This window comes from Salvelinus alpinus, chromosome 12, assembly GCF_045679555.1.
Source record: "Salvelinus alpinus chromosome 12, SLU_Salpinus.1, whole genome shotgun sequence".
NCBI lineage: Eukaryota > Metazoa > Chordata > Actinopteri > Salmoniformes > Salmonidae > Salvelinus > Salvelinus alpinus.
The window spans coordinates 37,404,794-37,428,523 of record NC_092097.1 but is presented as its reverse complement, the minus strand read 5'-3'; the positions used below and the strand labels follow the sequence as shown (position 1 = coordinate 37,428,523).

Here is a 23,730-nt window from a genome sequence, read left to right as displayed (position 1 = left end):
GAAAGGAATTTTTGCTATTTCTCACTTTTTCCAAATCGAACGCGCTGTATATTGTCACTTCCGGCAATCATGGGGAGGAGTTTGACTAGCTAACGTTTCGAATGAATTGACTTTAGCTAGATATTCAGTACAACACATTATTTTGCTCAGGGAAATATACAATAATTGAGGTAAGCCAGCGTTGCATTTTGGCTTAAATTAGTTTAACAAAGTAGCTAACATCACAACTAGCTTGCTAGTTATTTGATCGAATTTCTGTTTGAGCGTGTAGTGAACATTTTAGGCGCCCGCCTTTGTTTGTAGCTGGAATGTTAGCAGCTACAGTAGCTAGTTAGTTACATTAGCTAGCTACGCGCTAACGGTCTGCTACCACCTTTGCTCTATATTTGTTATGGTTAAGTTAAATGAAGTATCGCTAGGTAGCGAAATAAACCAATAGTATACGAAGATCTCCGTGTCCCGCGTTTGAAATACCTAGCTAGCAAACTAACGTGAGCATAAACGTATAACTAGCGGCTACATAGCAAGCTAAGTAGTTAGTTAACTAACAACTTTAAAGGGAACATGGTCATATTTGCGTTAATGTCAGTTAGTCTCAACAAACAATTATTTACGGTTACAGGGCTAGTCAGTGTGTATAATATATTATACAGTAAGTTGCAGCGTTACCTAGCCACCAAGCTAACGCGGTGTGTGTTATTTTGAAGGTACCATCAGTTATGCCAATGAGTTCGAAAAGAAGAAGGGCCACCTCTCCCTCCAGTAGTGTGAGCGGAGGGGACTTTGACGATGCATCCTCCACTCCTGGAAGCGGACGAAAGAGACGAAGAGCCTTTAATGTTCCTACAGTAGACCCTGTGAGTTGATTTTCTTAGTTATAGCGCTGATATATGAAATTATTGAGATCAGGCCAAACTAGCTATCCCCTTACATAGAGCTTGTTATTCTTAACATCCTTGTTGTTTGACACTTGGGCAGCTTTGCCATGTTTTATTCGTGTGATGCAGTGAATCCAAGTATCCCAAACTTGGATTTGTGTACTGTAACCTGCTTTGACACACATTGTTTGATCATGTTTTGTGTTAAACAGATTGCTGTGTGCCATGAGTTGTACAACACTGTCAGGGACCACAAGGATGACCAGGGGAGGCTGCTTTGTGAGCTGTTCATCAGGGTACCAAAGAGAAGGTAATGTACCATCTGACATTAGAGATGGGTGGGTCATGTTCATCAGGGCACACGGTAACAAAACATTCGTAACAGTAAACTTAACTTGTTGATTTTTTTGACATGTCCAAGTAGTCCCTCCCCATTTCAACCCACTTTCTAACATTTCATGCCAAATGACCATAGACGTAATGTAGAAGTAACCTGGAGGCTTTTTCTCTATCTGCCTCTCCCTCCTTCAGGAACCTGCCAGACTACTATGAGGTGGTGTCCCAGCCCATAGACATGACCAAGATCCAGCAGAAGCTCAAGTCAGAGGATTACCAAGATGTGGAGCAGCTCACTGCTGATTTCCAGCTTATGTTCAACAATGCCAAGAACTACTATAAGGTGACACACACTATGTTCCGTGGAAACTCTGAGATGAACATCTATTGAAGGCTTGATTATGCTGTACTTTGTGCCATTACACTTTGACTAATAACAAACATTGTTACTCTTTGACTACCGGTAGTAGGAAAAACATCCTTTAGACACTGCAGGTTAGTCATGGTTTTATCTCTGACTTGTCAGGCTGAGACATTGTTACTCTTTGACTACCGGTAGTAGGAAAAACATCCTTTAGACACTGCAGGTTAGTCATGGTTTTATCTCTGACTTGTCAGGCTGAGAGTGAAGAGTACAAGGCGGCCTGCAGGCTGTGGGAACTCTACGTCCACATCAGGAATGAGTTTGTGCAGCCAGGGGATGGTGATGAAGATGATGACGATGGTGAAGATATGCTGGATAATCCTGCTCTCTCCACTGAAGACGAGGTAAAGCTCAAAGATCATCTGGACAAATCAGTTTTTACCTCTGTCATGATCTTCGATTTCCTTGCTGCTGTGCATGTGTATCTATCATAGAATATAAAATAATCTCGATAGCTCATATCTCGTGTCAGGTCAACCACCTAATACTGTTCATTATCACTTTTTATGTGTCTACAACTGCTACTATCAAGCTAAATTGAACCATTCTTTATAAGCGCTATAACACTTGTAACTCAAGTTCCATAGTCAGTGGATGTGCATGGGATCATAGCTTATTGTTCCTGTATGCTCTGATCTGCAGACTCCACCGAGCTGCCTGAAGGAGGTTTTGGAGCAGCTGTTGGATGCTGTGGTGTCATACACGGACACATCAGGACGGGTCATCAGTGAGCTCTTTCAGAAGCTGCCTTCCAAAATGCACTACCCAGACTACTATGCCGTTATCAAGGAGCCCATTGATCTTAGAGCCATCGCTCAGAGAATACAAGTATCCTATTCACCTCCTGAAGCATTGTGATTTGTGTAGAATTGATTGACATCTAATTGATTTAAGCATATTGATACATAAACAAGTTAATATAGGTCTTCTTGACATAATTTCTTGCTTTGTATAATTATATAAGAAATAACTGTGTAACCTAACCATGATCTTTTGTGACTACTACTGATTATTTGTCTTTTTCAGATTGGGTTCTACAAAAGTGTCACCGCCATGGCCAAGGATGTTGACCTTCTGGCGAAAAATGCAAAAACATACAACGAACCAGGATCTCAGGTTTTTAAGGTATATTTATCTTATGCTAAATATAATATATTTTATACTGCATTTCCGTATTCTTATTATATGTTCTGGTGTACAATTGAGCTGAAAGTCTCTAGTTTCAGTAGAGCTATGTTGTACTCTAGATTTTACTGCATGTCTACAACTTTCAAAATGTACTGTAGATGCTATACAAAGCACACTAATCACAATGCTTTCCGTAATTTGATGTTAAGGATGCTAACACCATCAAGAAGGTCTTTATCCAGAGAAAGACTGAGATCGACCATGCTGAGCCCACTAAGACCAGTGTCCGCATCAGGAACCGGAGGTCAGCCCAAGGAGACCGTCTCTCTGCCATCACTCTGGCGCTGCAGTACGGCTCAGAGAGTGACGAGGACGCCCTGCTCTCTGGTGAGTTTGTCTCAACACATACACACTCCAACTAGAGTTGAATTGTTTAATCTTTGAGACCAAACCCTCTTCATAGCTTTGTTTCGGTAGGGTTAAGTATATGTGACTAATTGTGTGCACTCCTCTGTCATCATGTGTTCCAGGCTCTGTGCGTTATGACGAGGGTGAGTCTGAGGCGGAGTGCCTGAGCTCCAGTATGGACATGGCTAACCCAGTGTTCCAGCTATACGAGGCTGTGAGGGGGGGCAGGAACAGCCAGGGACAGCTCCTCTCTGAACCCTTCCTCCAGGTGCCCTCCAGGAAAGAATACCCTGACTACTACCAGCAGATCAAACAGCCCATCGCCCTCCAGCAGATCAGGTAGGAATAGGCTACTACAGTACATCGTCCTATAGGTACTGTACATGGAGAGTTTTTCGCCGTGTAACTAACGTCATTGAATGATTAACTGGAGGAAAAGATCATGTCCACTTGCTGTTTTGCTTCTCCCAAATGTGATATTTTTTTGTGATCAGCAAAACTCTTTGGACCTTCTTTTTGCCCAGCTCCTGTTGCTACTTTGGATATACATAAAACCCATCCGTTCAGTGAATGATGACTGACCTTGTCCTCTGTCCCAGGGAGAAGATGAAGAACGGGGAGTACCAGAGCGTGGAGCAGATGGACTCTGACCTCACTCTGATGTTTGAGAACGCTAAGCGCTACAACGTGCCCAACTCGGCCATCTTCAAACGGGCCCTGCGGCTGCAGCAGATCCTGCTGGTCAGTAGGGTCTTGGACCTTATCTGCCTTTTATACTGTTGATTGTTTAGGAAAGTGCTGAATATAATGAACGGTCATTCAGAGTACACTGGTAGGATTTCTTTCTGTTGGTGAGTTGGGAATGCAACTAGGAATACAAGACATTGAAATGTAAATTCTGGTAGTGTTTCTGTGTATATAAGACTGAATGGTGAGTACAGTATTGTTATTCTTGACTGTGATATGTAATGAATGTTTTGCAGATGAAGAAGAGGGAGCTGTTGAGGAGAGGTGATGAAGAGGATCAGGACAGCATTCTGTCCTCTGACACAGGAACTGGCAGTGCTACCAAGAAGAAAAGGTAGGACCACCCTCCACTCCTCCCTCGCTCTCTCTTTCTTTCATTACCACATCTAGATAGATGCATTCGTTGACATCTCACACCAAGTCAACCACCTATAGCTTTCATTCTCACTTTTTTTTGTGTGTTTATCTACATCTGCTGCCCTCCTGCTTTTAAGTTTACCCTTTGCCAAGGTAATTAGACTCAATTCAAGTTGCCTACAGGCGGCCCAACTCCGTTCTCTTATATCGAGGTGGAGTTGAGTTTTGATAACTGGTCGTGCGATTTTCTAGCAACAACATTGAGTCATTTTATCTGTACCTATTTTTGTCCTGTACAACAAATTCATACTTTTTATAAAAACATTTATTGAATACAACCACCTCTTGCCATTTAGCCATAAGAAGAATGTGAAGAAGAACCGTATGAAGGCACTGTATGCTGCAGTGACTGAAGCCAGAGAGGCAGGGACCAACCGGAGGCTCTGTGATCTGTTCATGGTGAAGCCCTCCAAGAAGGATTACGCAGACTACTACAAGGTAGGCATGAAGTCAACACCAGGTTTTCACAATCCACTAGTTGGGGATTTGCTAGGGCTGCTAAGACAAAGATGAAAAGTTATTTTTTCTTTCCCCCCCCCTCTTTCCCCCCCTAACAGAATATAGTGAGGCGTACTGGACATCCTATTGCAGTGGAGAAAAGCCACACATTTTAAATCAAAGCAGAATCTTGTTTATTTGAAACATAGATCTTGGTCCAGCAATGGAAAATATTACTTTAACATTTACATTTTTTATTCCCTAATGTTGGTATGGATACGGATGCCGTAGATCGGCTAATCTATGAACCGATCTCCTCCCTACTACCAGGTGATCCTGGAGCCCATGGATCTTAAGACTATGGAGCATAACATCCGCTCAGAGCGCTACGCCACCGAAGAGGCCCTTATGAACGACATGAGGCTGATGTTCCGCAACGCACGCCACTATAACGAGGAGGGATCTCAGGTAGGACCAATCACTCACAGGGCCATGTCACAAAGTGTTCAGTAGGCATAAGATAAAGTAAAACGGGGAGTTATTACCTGAACCTGGCCAATAAGAAACAGAATTGTTTTGCTATGCCCTAATGAACACCACCCTGGGCTAAATGTACAACATGGGAGGGAGGATTGAATGACGTGTTTTGCTGTGAAGGTTTATGATGATGCTGACATCCTGGAGAAGATAGTGAAGGACAAGAGGAAGGAGTTAGGAGCTTCTCCTGAGGAGGGCACTGACAACATGGGATCTCCTAAGCTCAAACTAAGTATGTTTGACTCTTTTCTATGGGTGTTTAACAGCACTTCTGAAATATGTAATAAAAAAACAAGTGAGGTAAGGCTAAATGTATATTGTTGTTTTGATAACATTTACATGAAAATTCTACTTTTTTTGTAGTTTGTGTATACTTGTCCCTTTCACATGCATGTTTTTCGCCATCATCTCTATCTGTAGGAAAGAGTGGCGTGTCTCCCAAGAAGTCCAATAAATACCTGACCCCGCTGCAGCAGCGCCTCAATGAGCTGTATGATGCTGTGAGGAACTACACAGACGGCAGGGGGCGACGTATCTCCACCATCTTCCTGCGCCTTCCGTCCCGCGCCGAGCTGCCTGACTACTACTCCACCATCAAGAGGCCTATCGACATGGAGCGCCTGCGCAGGTAAGCTACAGGCTAGCTAGAGGTGAGGTTGCTGAGAGGTTAGAGAGCTGGGCCAGGAACTGTAAGTTAGCCCTGTTTGAATCTGGTGCAGAGTGAGCCAGCAACTGAAGGGTTTCTGGTATCAGTATCCTAGATGTACCATCTTCTGGTGTTGTGCCCTTGCGAAAGGCACTTATCCCCTAAAGTGCGCCCTGTGCTCCAACCTCTGTGTGTGTCTCTGGGGTTGGGAGCCGATAAAGCAAAAAAGACAAATCCTTTTCGATAGAAAAAGTCCTATGTTCTTCCTGTTCTCCAGCCACATGGCGGGCGGCCGTTATCAGGACGTGGATGCACTGGTGGAAGACTTTGCCCTAATGTTCAACAACGCCTGTACCTACAACGAGCCAGAGAGCCTGATCTACCGCGACGCTCTGCTTCTACACCGCGTGCTCCTGGAGACCCGCAGGCTTCAGGAGGGAGTGGAGGAGGGTGGCTCGCCCCCTGCTGTGGGGCCGCTAGTCAGGGAGCTGATCAGGAATCTGTTTATGTCTGTGCTCGGGCACCAAGACGAGGAGGGGAGGTGTTACAGCGACTCACTGGCTGAGATCCCTGCCCAGGTAAGAGATAGGAGATCGTCCATACCCTACCTGGGGCCGTATTCAGTTTCTCAGAGTAGGAGTGCTGATCTAGGATCAGGTGCCCACTGTTTGTAATCTTATTCAGTGTGATCTAACAGGTAAAACTAAATCGGCACTCAAATGGCCTCCGGTCAGACTCTTTTTAAGATTTAAACAAAGATGTGTAGCTATTAGAAATTCTTATTTGTTCAACATGTTTATTGTAATAGCAGTCATTGAGTTTTTAATAAAGTTCTGAACGACCATTAAACTAAGTTAACTAACCTCAACAGGACCCGGCCAGCCCAGAGAAGCCTCTGCTCAACTTTGACGTGATCCGGGCCAACGTGGAGCGAGGACGCTACCGCAGGCTGGACGTGTTCCAGGAGCACATGTTTGAGGTGCTGGAGAAGGCCAGGCGCCTGCACAGGTATGTAGTCTGCACATCATTAGAAAGGCCTTTGTCGCTTTGAATTGCTCTCCAACCTTTCTGAGTCTTTGTTTTGTGTTTGAGTTTATGCATCTGATTCTAGATTGCGGCATTGATAGAAAGCTGAAACATGCCACAACTTAAACCATGAACCAAGTTAAATCTAACTGATCTCTCTGTGAACCCTCAACCTTTGACCCTGCATGCCTTGCCCTGTCCCTTCACAGGACAGACTCTGAGATCTTTGAAGATGCGGTGGAGCTGCAGCAGTTCTTTATAAAGATCAGAGATGAGCTGTGTAAGAACGGCGAGATCCTCCTCTCCCCGGCTCTCAGCTACACCTCTAAACACATGCACAGTGACGTAGAGCAGGAGAAGAGAGAGAAACTACCCAAGGAGATGGAGGAGGACAAACTGAAGAGGGAGGAGGAGAATAAAGGTGTGTGATGCGTGGGGCCGGGTGTGTGTCAGTGCAGGTGATTGTGACTGAGTCTGAAGCGTATATAATGTGAGGTTGATGTATTATCATATTCTATGTGGCTTCCAGAGGAGGGAGAGAAGGCTGAGGACCCAGCTGGGGGAGGTGCGGGGCCAAAGAGGATGTACAGTCAGGACTGCAGCTTTGAGAACAGCACCTACCACGTGGGAGACTGTGTCTACGTGCAGCCAGCCGAGGCCAACCGCAAGCCTCACATCGTCTGCATCGAGCGCCTGTGGGAGGACGAAGCAGGTAACCAACACGACACACACTTTGAGACACACACACTGCTTTACTGTCAGTAATGTGTTATTATGTTTTTCCATGTGTGTAGGCGAGAAGTGGCTGTATGGTTGTTGGTTCTACAGGCCCGGTGAGACCTTCCATCTGACAACACGCAAGTTCCTCCAGCAAGAGGTCTTCAAGAGTGACTACTTCAACAAAGTACTAGTCAGCAAGATACTGGGCAAATGCATGGTCATGTTTGTCAAGGTAAGGTCATATCTCTATCTGAACGGTTCTGATAATACACACACCTGCACCATAGATGTATGTAATTCAATTGAAATGTTATGCTCATCTATTGGATTAGATAACATCATTATTTGAGCTGAATTGTAATGTCATTTGTAATATAAGTTACACTGACTGCTAGGGCAGGGAATTGCCAGGGACCTCACGATACAATGTTATCACGATACTTTGGTGCCGATACAATGTGTTTGCGATTTGATACTGTGATTTTTTTTATTTTATTTTATTGCGATTCAAGGTTCCAAACATATTGCTCGCCATATGTCTGCTGTAGAGTGACGAGAGAGCCAATGAAAAACAAGTTTTGATCAGTCATTGAAATAAGTGCCTAAAACTCCCTATTTTGATATTTTAATGCAGGTACAGCCAACTAGCGCAATATTGTCAAAAAGATATGCTATATCATCAAAGTTACATATTGGGATATTATATATTGATTTACCCCCCCCCCCCCCCCCCCACCACATATTACAGTCCTACTGCGCAGAATCACTGATCTACAAATCACCTTGTATTCCAAAGAACTTCTCATTGTGTGATGAAGATTAGCCATTGCCTTGCTTTAAATTGATCCCCTCCAACACACTGATCATCCGTGTGCTTCCTCTACAGGATTACTTCAAGCTGCAGCCTGAGGGAGTCAGACCAGAGGACGTGTACGTCTGTGAGTCCCGTTATTCTGCCAGGAACAAGGCCTTTAAAAAGATCAAGCTGTGGGCCGTGCCAACTGCCGTGAGGTTTGTCCCTCGGGACGTGCCGTTGCCCGTCGTCCGGGTGGCCTCGATGTATGCCAAACGTGATCAGGAGAAACTGCTGGCCGTGGCTGATAACGGCAGCCGCAGCATCGTCGACAAGGTGAGAAGACTGAGCACAGGGGGTCTCTTTATTTTAGAGTGAAATGCCGTTGTCCTGCTTATTGGGCATGTCCATCACACACAAGACCACCACAATTACTGTACTTGTAAGGCAACACATCATTGGGCAAATACCTCCGATGTAATATTAAATAACACTAAACATTGGAATGTATTAAATATTACTGAGCTGAGCCAAACTAAACTGAGACAAGCTGTACTGGTTAAGCTTCCACCATAGTTGCTGGAGCTGTGCTGTAATGGACAATGGGAAAGGAAAATATCAGTCGGCACAGTACACTTAGTGTAAAAGGTGTAACGGTGTTAGAGGGGTAAAGCTGAATATTGTTGTATCGGTGTTACTGAGTGTGTGTGCTCTCCTACTGTGTGATGTGTAGGAGCGGGAGGATGTGCCAGTGGAGATGACTGGAGGGGATCCAGGCTGTCAGTACTATGACCAGCTCCAGTACAACAACATGTGGCTGAAGGTGGGAGACTGTGTCTACATCCAGTCACATGAGCTCATTAAACCACGCATCGGCAGGTATGTCAATCAAACCTTCTAGTATTTCTCTTCATATGTATTGTGTGTGTGTGTGAGAGGCTCTTTAGTCGAATCCTTGCATCCTCTCGCCGCCTCCTCAAAATGTATTGAAGAACAAGGTCTGAGAGGAGGCACCTTGGACCTACTTCTCCCATACGGTTGAGAAGAAGGCGAAGGAGATGGGATGTGAAGTCCCAGAAAAATATAATTGAGTCAGCTTTGTGTTTTTCAATATGGAAATGTGGTTTAGGTCTGTGAATGTGACAATTAGGAAGCTAACAGTTCTGTTTTAATTGATTGGGCTTGTAACAGGATAGAGAAGCTGTGGGTGCGTGACGGAGCAGCGTTCTTCTTCGGGCCCATCTTCATCCACCCAGAGGAGACTGAACACGAGCCCACCAGGATGTTTTACAAGAGAGAGGTGTTTCTCAGCAACCTGGAGGAGACATGTCCCATGACCTGCGTCATAGGTACCGTACCACAAGGCTTCCGCACTACATTCAACATGCAAATACTCAATCTACACTTAAAATGCAGACATTATTGCTGTTTACATTATCAAACTTTTGCCAGACTAGTCTCTGAAAACCGTTTCCGACATATAGCACCCCCTGGAGTGGTCCTGTAATTAACCATCACTCTCTCTCTCCATCCCTCCTGCAGGTAAATGTGTGGTGTCGTCCTTTAAGGACTACCTGTCGTGTCGGCCCACTGAGGTGTCTGAGGAGGACGTGTTGCTGTGCGAGAGCCGCTATATCGAGAGTGAGAAGCAAATGAAGAAGTTTAAAGGCCTAAAGCGCTTCTCCCTCCACGCTAAGGTGGTGGACGATGAGGTCTACTACTTCAGGTGGGAGCCACTCACATACTGAACATTTAAAGGGGCAATCAGCAGTTGCTTCATCCATTTAGGAAATATGCATGAATCCTATGTACCCATCGATTCTAGAAGATTATAACTTATGCATGCCTCATGAACTTAGTTCAAATGTCGTACCCCATCAGAACCCAAAATATAAGCTTTTTTTTAATTTTCTCCAGTGTTTGTAAACAAACACTGTATAGCCTCAACATGGTTAAACTATAATTTTAATAACATGGATGGTCAGTCCTTGCATCCATAGCTGTGTCCATAAATTTGAGTGATTACATTTCTCCAGCCGCATCTCTCAGATTTTTACAGAAACAGTGGTCGGGAGGTTGCTTTGTTATAGTTTCAACTGCTGATTGGGCCTTTAACATAGAACAGGTAAAAGTCCTATTCCGTTTATTCCAATTTCCCCCTTAAGTGTGCACTGAACTAATTCACTCCCCCTCATGGATTAGACCGGTGTACACACAGGCTAAGAAAGCTGCTCTGCTCACTTCAGGGAGAACAAGGGAAAATAATTGAACTGCAGCCAAAGATTTTATTCACTTGATAGCATATGTGAGTTTCTTGTCTGGCTGGTATCAACCCTCTTCTCTGATTGGTTCATATCCAGGAAGTTGATAGTGCCCCAGAAGGAGCCGTCTCCTCTGCTGAATAAGAAGATTGAAGAGTTGGAGATGAAGCTGGCAGACATGGATGAGGGGGATGAGGATCTGAATGACCTGGAGGATGAGGACGAGGCTCCAGAGACTCCCTCCATGCCCATCATGCAGACCCCTCTGGCAAGCGATTTGGACATCATGCCTTACACCCCTCCTCAGGTCTTACATCCACGCACCCCACACCCTTTGCCCAAATGCTGTACCCTTCTGCCCACACACAACCCACCTCAACAGATTTACCCTTCCACCTCCATGCATACACCCACCTTTGCCCCAACAAGTCTCTTACCTCCAAGCAAAAACGCACCCAACCCCACATAACCCCTCCATTCAGCCACTCATGCATCACACACAGCCCTACCCAGATTTTACACCCATTACCATCATTCCAAGATCTTAAAGCTCTTCACACACTCCTACAAAACCATTGTGTACATCACTACCCAGGCCAGACATCACTACCTAGGGCCTCTCAATCTATCTCTTTATGGAATTGAGCTTGAATTCATTAACTGTACGTGTTACTGTTGATTGACCCATCTACCCCCTGTTTCTCTTCACAGTCCACGCCCAAGGTAAAGGGTGTGTCTAAGAAGGATGGAGCCAAGAGAAAGATGAACATGAGCGGCTACATCCTGTTCAGCAGTGAGATGCGTTCAGTCATCAAGACCCGCCACCCTGATTTCTCCTTTGGGGAGCTCAGCCGTCTGGTGGGAACCGAGTGGAGGAACCTGGAGGCTCCCAAGAAAGTGGAGTATGAAGGTAGGAAGGCCAGGGAAGCATGCTAGTACTGAGGTTTCTATACAAAGCCTTTTAGTTACACCAGTAGATTCATACACTGGTTGAGATCTGCAATCAATGTACCAGCCAGGTGACAATGTTATTATTTAAAGGGACATTATTACACTCCATAATCTGTTTTCAGGTCACGAAAGTAGTCCAAATCCCATGCCAAACATCTGACAAACTTTGATTTTGGACTGTAATGTCCCTTCAATGTTAGCGTTATGAATCTATCTAAGCATGCATGTTACTGTTTGTTCCAGAGCGGGCAGCCAGGGTGGTGGAGCAGCAGGAGAGGGAGAGGGCAGCCCAGCAGCAAGCATCCCCTAGAGCAGGTACCCCAGTAGGGGCCATGATGGGAATGACGCCTGGTCCAGGTAACCCCTTACTCGCAGAGACAGGCAGCGAAACCCAAATACACCACTAGCCCCTAAGCACACAGATGTTTCTATAGAATAGGGGCTAGGGGTTGATTTGTGATTCAGGGAGACAGCACGATCGCTTGGGACTTAGCAACAACCAGGAAATAATGAAACTGGACTGCTAAAACGATTCAACCTTTATTTATTTACCTTTTTCTCCTATCTGAAAATTTTCCAGTGCCTTTCAACTGCATCCTCATTATAGGCTGTGGTTGTTTTTGTTTATGTTGCTACTAATTAAAATGTATAGTATTCCATCAGTTTATTTGTTTTGCATCAAATGCATGATCCAAATCAACTGCATGACCAAGAAGAGTGTTTGTTTTATTTAACCTTTTTATTTCATTCCATCAGCATGTATACAGTAACACCATGCTTGTTTTGCCTACTAACTGGTTGAACAATTTAAAAAAATATATATATATATATTATTTAATATGTGTAGTGCATGTCAGTTGCATGTCACTTATGCATGGATATGTTGTTGTTCGTTCCCTGCCTCCTCCTCTTAAGGCATGATGGGAGCTTATGGCCCCCCCTACGGTATGCCCATGCAGGGCCCCTATGAGGGCTTGCTGGGTATGGGCCCAATGCCACCTCACCATATGGGCTCGATGCCCCCCCAACACTTCCAGCCAGGTATGCCTGGGTACCACCCTGGCATGCCCCACCCGGGTAAGGACCCACAACCAGCCACCGTCCACTCCAGGCCAAGGCCACACCTGTCCTGGTCAGTCAGTAGCTCCCAGTCAGTCGTGTCTGTCTCTCCTGCTGGAGGGGCTTACCTGGTCTACAGGCAGGCTGTGCTGTGGTGGCCCACTGACCACTCAGGCTGCCAAACATCTCTGTCTGCTGGGAGATAAAGTGCAGTCCAGAGTTGGTGAGCTGCAGAACAAAACAAATTGAAAGTAAAGAAGGTAGTGTGTAGAGGTGCTTGCTTGACTGCCTGGCAGACAGACAGTTTGAATTGAAGATGCTCTGCATCGTAGCTATATAGTGTGCGACTGACTACCTTTTCAGTCCGTCTGTCCGTCAAGCACTACAGGGGTTCCACCGTCCTTTACTTCTCTACACACTTACTTCTCTACACATCTAATTTCTCTCAAACATCGGAATCCATGCTCGCCTCAATTAACACATGAACAAACCATGTAATGCCTGTGGAGCTATGACTACAGCTAACCCTCTATCTCGTCAGTTTCTGTAAAGATCACACGCATTTATTTTACAGCATGCGTTCTATGCACATCCACCATGTTATATAGCCTACACTATGAATGTATCATGCAGCAACTATTACCCTCATACAACAGTGCTTGCCGTCTTGTCACGATTTTGTGGGAACTCGTTGTGATAGGTATGATGGGTCCTGGTATGAATGGCATGCAAGGAAGTCCCGGAGGCCACCACTACATGCAACAGGTAAAAGTCGAACTTACAATGACCAATGAGCTACTGCACTGATACTGTTTTCTATCATCTGGAACTATTTGCATGTTGTGTATGATTCCTGATTGGATTTCCATTAGTTCCATATGTTATATTGTATCCAAATGCAGTGGGAAAGTTATTGTTTTCCTGTATCTCCCTCAGCCTGGGATGCAGGCCCCTCCACCATACCCAGGCATTGGCCAGCTAGGGCAACCCTCCCACCTCCAGCCCACGACCCCCATGTTCGTGGCTCCACCGCCCAAGACCCAGAGGGTGCTCCACTCTGAGGCCTACCTCAAGTACATTGAGGGCCTGAACGCAGAGAACAACACTGTCAGCAAGTGGGACCAATCTCTCAAAGGTATATTTCTACTCACAAATTTGCTGTTCTTCTGTACTGCGTTTGCCTATTTTCTTTCCATGCACCTGTCCTACAGTATACTGAATGAACTACAACAATTTCCTTCTCACTGTACTACCATGTTTTCTAACTTTCTCTTGAATAGCTGTCCTCTTAGGTGTATTTATTGTTGAATTTTTGGGGTTTGTGTTATTACTTGTGATGGGTAAAGTGTCACATTTCCATTATGTAATTTCCACAGCACGTAGGAGAGATGTCCACCTGTCCAAAGAGCAGGAGAGCAGGCTCCCTTCCCATTGGTTGAAGAGCAAGGGAGCCCACACGACGATGGCAGACGCACTGTGGCGCCTGCGGGACTTGATGCTTCGAGACTCACTGAACATACGTCAGGCGTACAACTTGTAGAAACCTCTAACAACTGTACGTGTTCCTGGCTGACTACATTGCAGACACCTGCCAGATTTCCAAAATACTTGGATAGGTGTTTAACATATTAGCTAACCACATGATATGGCACACAACTGTTAGTAAAACGTTTACTGTTGACAGGAGAACAAGAGGAGACAATAGGACGAGGTGGATAATTTTATAATAAGGCCGTTTAATCACATGTAAAGATATCTTAGTAAAATCTTGCAGCAAGGCTCTTTCTGTCTGATTCCTATTGAATCGTCCGGGAAAAAGATAGTTCCAAGAACCGTACAGTATTATATAGACAACAAGCAAAGTAGGTAGATCTGCGAGTCTGGCCTTCCGATTGGTCGATCTGGGTCTTGGGTAGTCCTGAACAGGCCTGGTGTCCACGTTCCATTGGTTCCTGACATAGTTCTTTGTCTGTAGCTCCAACCCTGAGTTGTGTGTGTCTGAGTGATTGTCATGGGGGAGGGGAGTTGTGGGTGTCGTGCATGTGTCCAATGAGTCCAGCATATGTCCAATAGAAAGAGGGAGTGTGTATATTGTGTCAACCATAGCTAATGTTGAGAAGTTGTCAAAACAAGTTACCAATATCTAATACAATTCCTTACACAACCATTGGTTGATTCAATGCAAATGTCTGCAATGTAGTTGACCTGGTACACGGCCACTGTCACATGCTCACTGTCCTCATCGTAGAATGGACACAGGAAGAAGAATTAGGTGATAGAGAAGCAATATTTTATAGTGAATCAATCATGGATTTTATATTTTTTAGAGCAGAATAAGCTTAGGTTTGTCATTTCTTTATTTTGTATCATGGTTGTGAAGATTTCTCAATGTAAGTTCATGTTCTTAGCAGCTTATGGTCAGTCACTGACAAAATACATTTGCTGAGGACATTTATGGTTGTTTCATTTGTGTTGTCTGTTTTGATTCACCCATGCATCACAAGGTTTATAACGGGAGATATCCCGCATAAAATACAGGCCTAGGTGTGGCCACTCTCATATGTAGTCTTCACAAAAGGTTTCTGAGCCTTTTATTGGAGCTATGGATCTGCTTGTCTGTGGCTAACAGACATGTATGTCTATACTATGAAATATCTAATGTTCATTCATTAGTTACAAAATAGTCCACTTTACAGGCAGACATCCTCCTAGCTGAACGATGTCATTTCCCGGAAGAGACAGCCAAGATTGGGCCATTCTCTTTAGTGTTTGCCTTGTCTGCCTTTCCCCCACCTCTTCACTAGAAACATTTTGATCCAAAATCACACGGAAACCCTACACCACTGGCGCAAAAACAAACCAATACCACACTTAAGCAACGTATCCAAATGGAATAACTAAGAACTGAACAGAAAGATAACGAGGTGAGGTTTATTAGACGACTCTTAGACGCTAGCTAAATGCTAGCCAGACATGATTTGCTGCAGGAGTTACCTAACGTTAGATAGCTAAGCTTGCGGCTTCGGATCGTTCATTTATAAGCTCAGTGCTTCAGATGTAGCTATGCCGGATGCAAACGTGTCATTACAAAATATAACTATACTGTAGTTGTTTTCAAAGCACATTTAAAATTCAAATACAAACGCCGTGAGTGTGAAATGTATTGACGTCGCCTCGATAATTAGATAACTTGCATATCTAGCTTAATATTAGGCTTGGTTCGATGGCTATCTACCGGTACTTAACAAGCGTGCAAACAAATGGCACAACCACATTAATTTGTCTAGACAACCAGAAGTTGGATACTAACGTTAGTAGGTAAGTTATGTGTTATGAAACGAAGTTAGCCAGCTTGCTAGACGTTGTAGCTAGCGGAACACGCCTTACAAAGAACCTTCAAACGACACACTCTTCTAAAGTTGTCCTCTCACCAAGTTTGGTATTAAGGTATACTGACTATGTTAGCCATATTGCAGGGAAATATCTGTCGTTTGAATGTTCTCTGTATTGGATATATTGCAATCCATTCATGTTTTATGTCTGACGCAAAATCACAGCACCCTTATAACCATTTCATGCATGGGTGTTGTCAGGTGTTGCAACGTATTAATTGCTCTGTCTTGTCACTGCTGGCCTGGAACAACAAAGGCCCCTGAAAGCCAGTTGTGCAAGGCACTGACAGTGGGCTTTGTTGTAGTGATGCGAATGTGGCATCTCAAAATGCAGTTAACAAGCTACCCCAAAACAAACTCTATACCATTGTCTTTGTTATCCTCTTCAGGGAGATCTTTGCAGTCACTCCTCTCAAAATCCAATAAACACTAAACGTCTATCGCTGCTGCACTGAAAAGCACCCACCTCAACTCAACCTGAGCTAACCGCCTGACTCACCTAAACCCAACCAGCCAGTATGTTCCAGTGTCCGGGTAACCCTATGTCCAGCGCTGCTGCCAGCCCCATGCAGCAGCTGTCTCAGCCTCAGCCAGGGTACAGCATCCCCTGTGCCTCGAGTCCCCTGCCCTCTGAGAGCGCCAGTCACCCTCTCCGGAGCTCAGCCCTGCCCTTGGGCTCAGCCACTCCCTTCAGCCCCACCTCCACAGGTGTGTGTGTGTGTGTCAAAGTTGTCTGTGTGTCTCTCTCAATGGGCTTATCTGTTTTTGTTTGTTTGTTTTTAGTATCTAACATGGCAAACCCTAAAGAGAAGACCCCCATGTGTCTGGTGAATGAGTTAGCCCGTTTCAATAAGATCCAGCCTGAGTATAAGCTGCTCTGTGAGCAAGGACCAGCTCACTCCAAGGTAACTCAACAACCCAGCCACTGGTACTCACTAGCAAACTTAGGTCGTGTTTATAAGGATACACTCACTGTAGCAAAAGGTTTTGCAACTGAATATAAAAACAAATGTTTCTTGTTGGACAAGTTCAGATAGTGCCATACCATTTCTGGCCAACTGAACACAAGCCTGGAAAGATCAGTCATCAGTGTGCTTTTTATGTCTACCTTCCTGCTCTTTAATACTTATAACAGAGATTTATCCCTATCTACTTCTCTCTTCTGTTTCTTTACTCTCCCAGATCTTCTCAGTGCGGTTATCGCTAGGGGATCAGCACTGGGAGGCAGAGGGGACCAGCATAAAGAAGGCCCAACACTCTGCAGCTGCCACAGCCTTGGCCCAGACCACAATGCCCAAACCTAGCATGAGGAACAATACCCGCAACAACACAGGTCATCACTTTGAGTTGCTCAGTATCATGATAGGGAAACATTGATAGTCAGTGGCATTAAGTAGTCTACATTAAATAGGGTTTGAGTTTGATCACTAGGTGTATTCAAGTTTTGGTGCCTATTGTTCTTTAATGTGTTCTGTTTGTTTTCTGTTTCGTCTGTGTGTGTACTACCACAGTAGAATGCATGACGCAAACAGTGGAGCTGAATTCCCTCTGTATGAAGCTAGGGATGAAGCCTATGTACAAGCCCATAGACCCTTACCCCGGGATGAGACCACCCAGCTTCAACTACAACATCAGGGCCCCGGGGCCTTACCAACGCTCCATGCAACAGTACGTCCATTTGTTTTTCTGGGGGGGTATTCATTGTAAAACTTCAATTAATGCCCCAGGCGTTTATTGGAGGACAGCATGATTAGGTAAGTCGGTCAGTAAAAGCTATACCTGAGCGTCTCCTGTCTTTTCGGTGTGTGGTCAGGTACTACTACCCATTTCCCCCGGTGGGGCCGGTGCTGTATCACATGGAGCTGAACATCGGGGGCCAGCAGTTCCACGGGAAGGGGCGTACGCGGCAGCTCGCCAAACACGACGCCGCCTCCAAGGCCCTGAAGACTCTGCAGAAGGAGCCCATACTGCTGCAGCAGCTGCCTGAGGTCAGAACTGCCTGGGGTCAGAACTGCCTGGGGTCAGAACTGCCTGGGGTCAGAACTGCCTGGGGTCAGAACTGCCTGGGGTCAGAACTGCCTGGGGTCAGAACTGGGGAGAAAACACTAGGGATGGAACAGTCCCTGCTTATTCCTTTCTGTTTCTGGGAATACTCCAACTGGGATTCCTGGAAAAAGTTGGATGAAAGTTTGGGCAAAATACCAGAAATGTTCCCAAAGGGCAACACCTGCTACATGGATCACTACACCGGTCTGCTTCACAACGTGAAGGGCACATATTTGATTCAATACTGCCACACAGAGCAATTCCGCTGCATCTTATAGCCACTCTGCTGCAACATACACAGCTGTCAGATAGTTTGTGTCAAAACATTCTATTTCATTTCAGATGAATGGAGAAGACACTGAAGAGAACCTCAACAAATCAGAAATCAGCCAGGTGTTTGAGATCGCACTGAAGAGGAACATGCCTGTCAACTTTGAGGTAGGCTTTGGTCCTGTATTGGCTCAACTAACAGTCCAGTTATATAGTGGAACTAATTATGTTCTCTCCCCTGAGGATATACCTTTCCAAGTCTTTTTCTAATTGTCTTTCCCTTACTTCTTCCCACAGGTTCTCAAGGAGGCAGGTCCTCCCCACATGAAGAGCTTCATGGTGCGTGTGGCGGTGGGGGAGTTCTGTGGTGAGGGCGAGGGCAAGAGTAAGAAGATTGCTAAGAAGCTGGCAGCTACAGCTGTGCTGGAGGAACTGAGGAGACTGCCCCAGCTGATCCCCTGCGTGGAAAAGATGCAGCCAGCACGCATCAAGAAGAAGACCAAGTCCATCATTAAGGTGAGAGGACCAGGTGGATGAGGTCAGGGAGAGTAGAGTACATCATTAAAAAGAACAAGGGCTTCTAAGAAGGCCATTGTTAATTCTTGAAGGGCAACAGAAGGGAGAGAAGGGGTGATGGGGAAAGCTTTTGCAGGGTCGGAAAATTGTTTTATAGGATTGTTTGATCTTGTGCATGTTCTCTCCGTCCCCCTCCAGCTGCAGACCAGTCCAGAATATGGGCAGGGCATGAACCCCATCAGCAGACTGGCTCAGATCCAGCAGGCTAAGAAAGAGAAGGAACCAGAGTACAACATGCTGACAGAGAGGGGGCTGCCCAGACGCAGGGAGTTTGTTATGCAGGTGAGACAGGAGGCCCTGGCACATAGCCTACCACTACCTGCTCTTGACCAAATCAACCCCATACTATTGGCCTAGGGCACTTGTGTAGGTCTGACGGGATTGGACAGGTGTGAGCAATATAACACCTAGCCTATCAGAGGGCAATGTGGAGCTTGCGCCATAGTGTGTATGCCTATCTAGGCCAGTTCTCTCAGATCTCCCTAGTGTCTATGGTTCTCTGATTCTGACCTGTAGTTGTGGTCACCAGGTGACGGTGTGTGGTCAGTGTGCGGAGGGCTTGGGCCCCAGTAAGAAGGTAGCGAAGAAGAACGCAGCAGAGAAGATGCTGGAGCTTCTAGGTTTCAAAGTGCCTCAGCCGCAGCCCCACAAACCTGCGCTCAAAACGGACGAAAAGGTACAGTAGGTCCCCAAGAACCACCAGAGGCATCCCATCCAGACCACTGGTTTAGTTAGACTCCACTCATGTGCTTATCTATCCAGTAGTACATAGCAGAGATAGTTTGTATTGACTTGAATGATCATTGAGCCGTCAACTGACGTGTATTCTTTCTGTTGATCATGTGACCCAAGGTTCCACTGAAGAAAAATGGAGACGGGAGGAAAGTGACCTTCTTTGAGCCAGGCTCTGTGGAGGAGAGCCAGTCGCTGGGTGAGTGGTTCAGGCGCAGGGTTGAAACTACACATATTTTGATATGTACTGTTTTATGCAGTACACTTTGTTTGGATTTGGTATGAGACGTTTTACTTACTCGACTTAAACCATTTTGTCTCTTTTGGGGAGCATAGGTAATCCACAAACTTCCCCCAGAGTGTTATGCGGGATGACTGATTTAGTATTTTGGAACGTGGGATACTTTTACATTACATGGGTGTTTCATTCCGTGTTCTCCTTCCTTCCTGTTTTACATGACTATGTCTCTGGCGACCCCTCCCCCCCCCCACCTCTCAGGTTCCAAGGAAGAGGACTACCGCCTGCCCTTCCTCAGCCACCAGCAGCTCCCAGCAGGCATCCTGCTCATGGTGCCCGAGGTGGCCCAGGCTGTAGGGGCCAGCCCTAGCCAGGGGCACCAGAACAAGGACTACGGTCCCCGGGCCAACCCTGCTAAGGTGTGTCCCTTTGTTTTAGTGGAATTAGCCTTGGTATTATTTTAGCTCTGCTATCTTTTACCTCACAGTTTGTATGTTTATTTTAGTCCTTTGATGTTCTCTTTTACTTCTTCAATATTTTGTTGTAAAAGTGTCTTTGATTAGCAAGATAAGCACTATGCAAATAAACAGTATTGTTATTATTATATTAAGGCCACCCTGACGGCCATCATCGCCAATGAGCTGCTTTACGCTGGTGCCTCCCTGACCGCCGATACCATTCTGAAGAGCCAGAACAGTGTGGGTCATCTAGTACCCCATGGACCCCTGACCAGACCCTCTGAACTGCTCAGCTACCTGGCCAACGTACAGGGACTGCAGGTACACACATACACACACATGTACGTTAACTCACACAAACACCTACCCCATGGGTTCCTGACCAGACCCTCCAAACTGCTCAGCTACCTGGCCTAATGTACAGGGACTACAGGTAGTCATAGACACAATGGTGCGCATGCATGTGTGCGCACACGAACAAACACACACACACACAATTAAACCTTTTATTAATGCAGTGGTATTTAAACTTTTTCAGTGGGGACCGCATTTTTTCCCCGCCAGAATATCTGGGGACATAATTTTTTCTCCCACAAAATTCTGGCTACTCCACCCCACCCCAACTTTAAAATCAGTAAATTCATACATTTTTACATCAACAAATAACCTTCAATTCATTACATTTTCATCTCTTATCCAAATGATAAGAAACTGATAAGTATATTTACTCAATATTATTACATTTTTAAAATGATCTTTCTCAAAAATGTTTGCATGTTGTCCCATACAATCTCTACCTTATTGTTGTTGTTGGGCGATCCCACTGCAGTTCCTGGGGTCGCGACCCCGTTTTTGAAACGACTATATTAATGTTTTGTGGAGTGTTAATGTTAGTATTAATATCCTCTGTTGCTTTTCTTGCAGGTGGAATACAAAGACTTCCCCAAAAACAACAAGAATGAATTTGTATCGCTGATCAACTGCTCCTCCCAGCCCCCCCTCATCAGTCACGGCATAGGCAAGGACGTGGAGTCCTGTCACGACATGGTTAGACTCGCACACAACCACACTGAAGGAGCTTTAGTGTTTAGACCAGGATCTTGTTCATTAGGGCACACCGTAGCAAAAAAAAAGCTGGTCTCCCAAGTGGCGTAGCGGTCTAAGGCACTGCATTGCTATTAAAAAAAGTATATTGGACATGTTCACAAAGTTACACATGTGCCCTCTGAACACGACGCTGATGCTCTAAATCAGACATACAAGCACAAGCAATAGGGAAATGATGATATAGGCTACATCAAATATTCCACATCCTCCCTCTGTCTACAGGCTGCCTTGAATATCCTGAAGATTCTGTCAGAGCTGGACCAGCACCAGCAGCAGACCAATGACAGGACAGGGAACGCACCACTCTCTGGGTAAGACCATGCATCTAATAGGTCAGATGAGGACCAATAAGAGAACACTTATTGAGGTTGAATAATAATAGTTTAATATATTTGTCTTGTTTTCTAGGGTTGCAAAACTCCGAAAACAGTCCAAAAGCTTTTCAGAAATCCTAGTTTCTCTCCAACCTGAGAACTAGGTCCATATGACTTGGTAACACTTGTTTGTCTTGTGTTGGGTTTCTGTAGGTGTGGTAAACAGGACATGGAGGGCATCATCAAACAGGCTAACTCAAGCACCTTGGGACAACAGACTCTGGATGGCACTGTGTAGACAGACGCACACCATTGGTTGTTTGAAAGAAGCACGAAAAGAAAACTAACACTGTTCTGATAGGCTGTTTTAGATTTCCACAGGAAGCTGAGGGCAACCATCACTAGTGTTCATATTGTATTAAATGTTCCAAAATATTCACAGTTAAACAAGATTGATAGAAGAAAAATTGATTTTGTTTAATTGTGCACATTATTCATTATTTTTGTTGCTTTATAGGAAAAAAATTGCTGCATCATATCCAATATATATATATATGTTGAGATAAGATGGAATAATGTTAATATGATAACTGTGAAAATCAGCTTTTGAGAAGAAGTGTTTTGTCTATTTTTCCCTTTTTTTTCTGTTAATGAGATCTTTCTCTTATTTTTAAATGTTGTTTAATTCTTCATTGACCCTGGAATTATTGGGGGGTTGTTAATAACAGACCTGGGTTAAAAAACGAATGAAATCTTTCAAAGAGTTTGCTTTATGAGTGCCAGATGGGTGGAGTTTGCCGTTTTGCCTCTGAGCTTGCCTGGAGCAATGGAATAATCAAGCCCAGCTAAAGTATTTGAAATGATTTAAAATAGCTTTTTAACCCAGGTCTGGTTGTTACAATAGTGTTTACTTGTGAAGTAGTATGGGACCCCATAGAAGGATGGGATGCAGCTAGCGAACCACTGTTGATTTTCCTAGAGTGCTTGATAACAACCACCGCAAGTGAACAGTGTTTATCTACATTACCATGTAGGGCTGCGAAGGTTTTGTGACTAAGTATAGCGTGTGTGATGTCCTGTGATTTTGTCTGTCCCCACTGTCAGAGGTGTCGGGGCAGTATAAGTCTGTGTTGCGTACGGTCCTAGCACGATATCCCCCCTCTCTCCCCTTGTTGTCCCTCCCTCAGTGTCAAACCACCTCTCTGCTCCCCATGAAATGTAAGTAAAACTTGTATGCTATCACGCACAAAACAAAACCATCAGAGTTGTTGTATATTTGTTCTTCTTACTGTATGTGCCCTCATGTTCCAAGAGAAAATGGTAGATGATAGAGAAAGGTACATTTGGGGGTACTTTTTGGACTGGATGTGTAGTGTAAGCCTAAACTAGTCTCTCTCAACAGGTGTGTTTCTGCCAAAGCGAGTCTAGCCCTACACAGATGTGATATCAATGAGTGAACAACCAACCAGTCACACAGTGGCTTTACTTTGACAACAGTGGATGTTTTTACCACATATCAACACAGTTTAGTATAATAAGCCAAACAAATGGCTGACACATTATTGACCTGTCAGAAACACATGGTACAACCACCCTGTCCTGCAAGACTTAATTTCTGGCCAATGACAATTACTGGCATTCCATCACATGCAATCAGGACAACTTCTGTTGCTCAGTGTCACACACAACCATGTTACACTATCTTGCCAACCTGAACCTTACTGTGCTAGCTCAGGTTTTTTGTTTTATTTTACATTGTCCTCTCCATCGCAGTTCCAGCAGAACTCGGTTTATTAAAGCGAGCTGAACAGGACCTAGGGTGCCAGCC

General features: G+C 44.9%; 2 protein-coding genes across 10 annotated transcripts; both read left to right on the top strand.

Moving 5' to 3' along the window:
- Nucleotides 1-27: 27 nt before the first annotated feature.
- On the top strand, nt 28-15,224 carry LOC139536042 (protein polybromo-1-like). Of its 6 annotated transcripts, none has more exons than XM_071336151.1 (31): nt 32-170; nt 708-857; nt 1,091-1,188; nt 1,410-1,557; nt 1,833-1,982; nt 2,281-2,466; nt 2,665-2,763; nt 2,976-3,153; nt 3,297-3,513; nt 3,774-3,915; nt 4,158-4,255; nt 4,635-4,776; nt 5,107-5,244; nt 5,434-5,545; nt 5,734-5,941; nt 6,237-6,537; nt 6,831-6,967; nt 7,195-7,406; nt 7,515-7,697; nt 7,780-7,937; nt 8,592-8,834; nt 9,232-9,377; nt 9,690-9,847; nt 10,041-10,224; nt 10,859-11,027; nt 11,471-11,669; nt 11,954-12,067; nt 12,626-12,787; nt 13,470-13,534; nt 13,706-13,904; nt 14,146-15,224. In XM_071336151.1, the coding sequence occupies exons 2-31, from the start codon at nt 720-722 to the stop codon at nt 14,307-14,309; spliced, it is 4,848 nt and encodes a 1,615-aa protein (XP_071192252.1). In that variant the 5' UTR covers nt 32-170; nt 708-719; the 3' UTR covers nt 14,310-15,224. The 6 variants fall into 6 exon arrangements, with proteins under 6 accessions (XP_071192257.1, XP_071192252.1, XP_071192251.1 ...); XM_071336150.1 differs by having other exon boundaries at nt 33-170; nt 10,859-11,066; XM_071336153.1 differs by lacking the exon at nt 12,626-12,787 and having other exon boundaries at nt 33-170; nt 10,859-11,066.
- A 264-nt stretch (nt 15,225-15,488) lies between these two features.
- Nucleotides 15,489-23,158, top strand: LOC139536043 (double-stranded RNA-binding protein Staufen homolog 1-like). Of its 4 annotated transcripts, none has more exons than XM_071336159.1 (16): nt 15,489-15,693; nt 16,551-16,869; nt 16,945-17,066; nt 17,344-17,494; nt 17,676-17,829; nt 17,975-18,149; nt 18,550-18,645; nt 18,775-18,993; nt 19,192-19,335; nt 19,583-19,729; nt 19,906-19,984; nt 20,285-20,442; nt 20,635-20,802; nt 21,406-21,528; nt 21,811-21,899; nt 22,116-23,158. In XM_071336159.1, the coding sequence occupies exons 2-16, from the start codon at nt 16,680-16,682 to the stop codon at nt 22,198-22,200; spliced, it is 2,100 nt and encodes a 699-aa protein (XP_071192260.1). In that variant the 5' UTR covers nt 15,489-15,693; nt 16,551-16,679; the 3' UTR covers nt 22,201-23,158. The 4 variants fall into 4 exon arrangements, with proteins under 4 accessions (XP_071192260.1, XP_071192258.1, XP_071192261.1 ...); XM_071336157.1 differs by having other exon boundaries at nt 15,490-15,693; nt 17,673-17,829; XM_071336158.1 differs by lacking the exon at nt 15,489-15,693 and adding an exon at nt 15,735-16,087 and having other exon boundaries at nt 17,673-17,829.
- Nucleotides 23,159-23,730: the final 572 nt, after the last annotated feature.

Bases quoted from the DNA above. Each gene is read 5' to 3' on its own strand.
- LOC139536042 (XM_071336150.1), top strand. From the start codon at position 720: ATGCCAATGAGTTCGAAAAGAAGAAGGGCCACCTCTCCCTCCAGTAGT. The intron at 6,538-6,830 runs GTAAGAGATAGG...TAACCTCAACAG, and splicing joins TGGCTGAGATCCCTGCCCAG to GACCCGGCCAGCCCAGAGAA. The intron at 10,225-10,858 runs GTGGGAGCCACT...GTTCATATCCAG, and splicing joins GATGAGGTCTACTACTTCAG to GAAGTTGATAGTGCCCCAGA.
- LOC139536043 (XM_071336157.1), top strand. From the start codon at position 16,680: ATGTTCCAGTGTCCGGGTAACCCTATGTCCAGCGCTGCTGCCAGCCCC. The intron at 18,150-18,549 runs GTCAGAACTGCC...ATTTCATTTCAG, and splicing joins TGCTGCAGCAGCTGCCTGAG to ATGAATGGAGAAGACACTGA. The intron at 21,529-21,810 runs GTTAGACTCGCA...CTCTGTCTACAG, and splicing joins TGGAGTCCTGTCACGACATG to GCTGCCTTGAATATCCTGAA.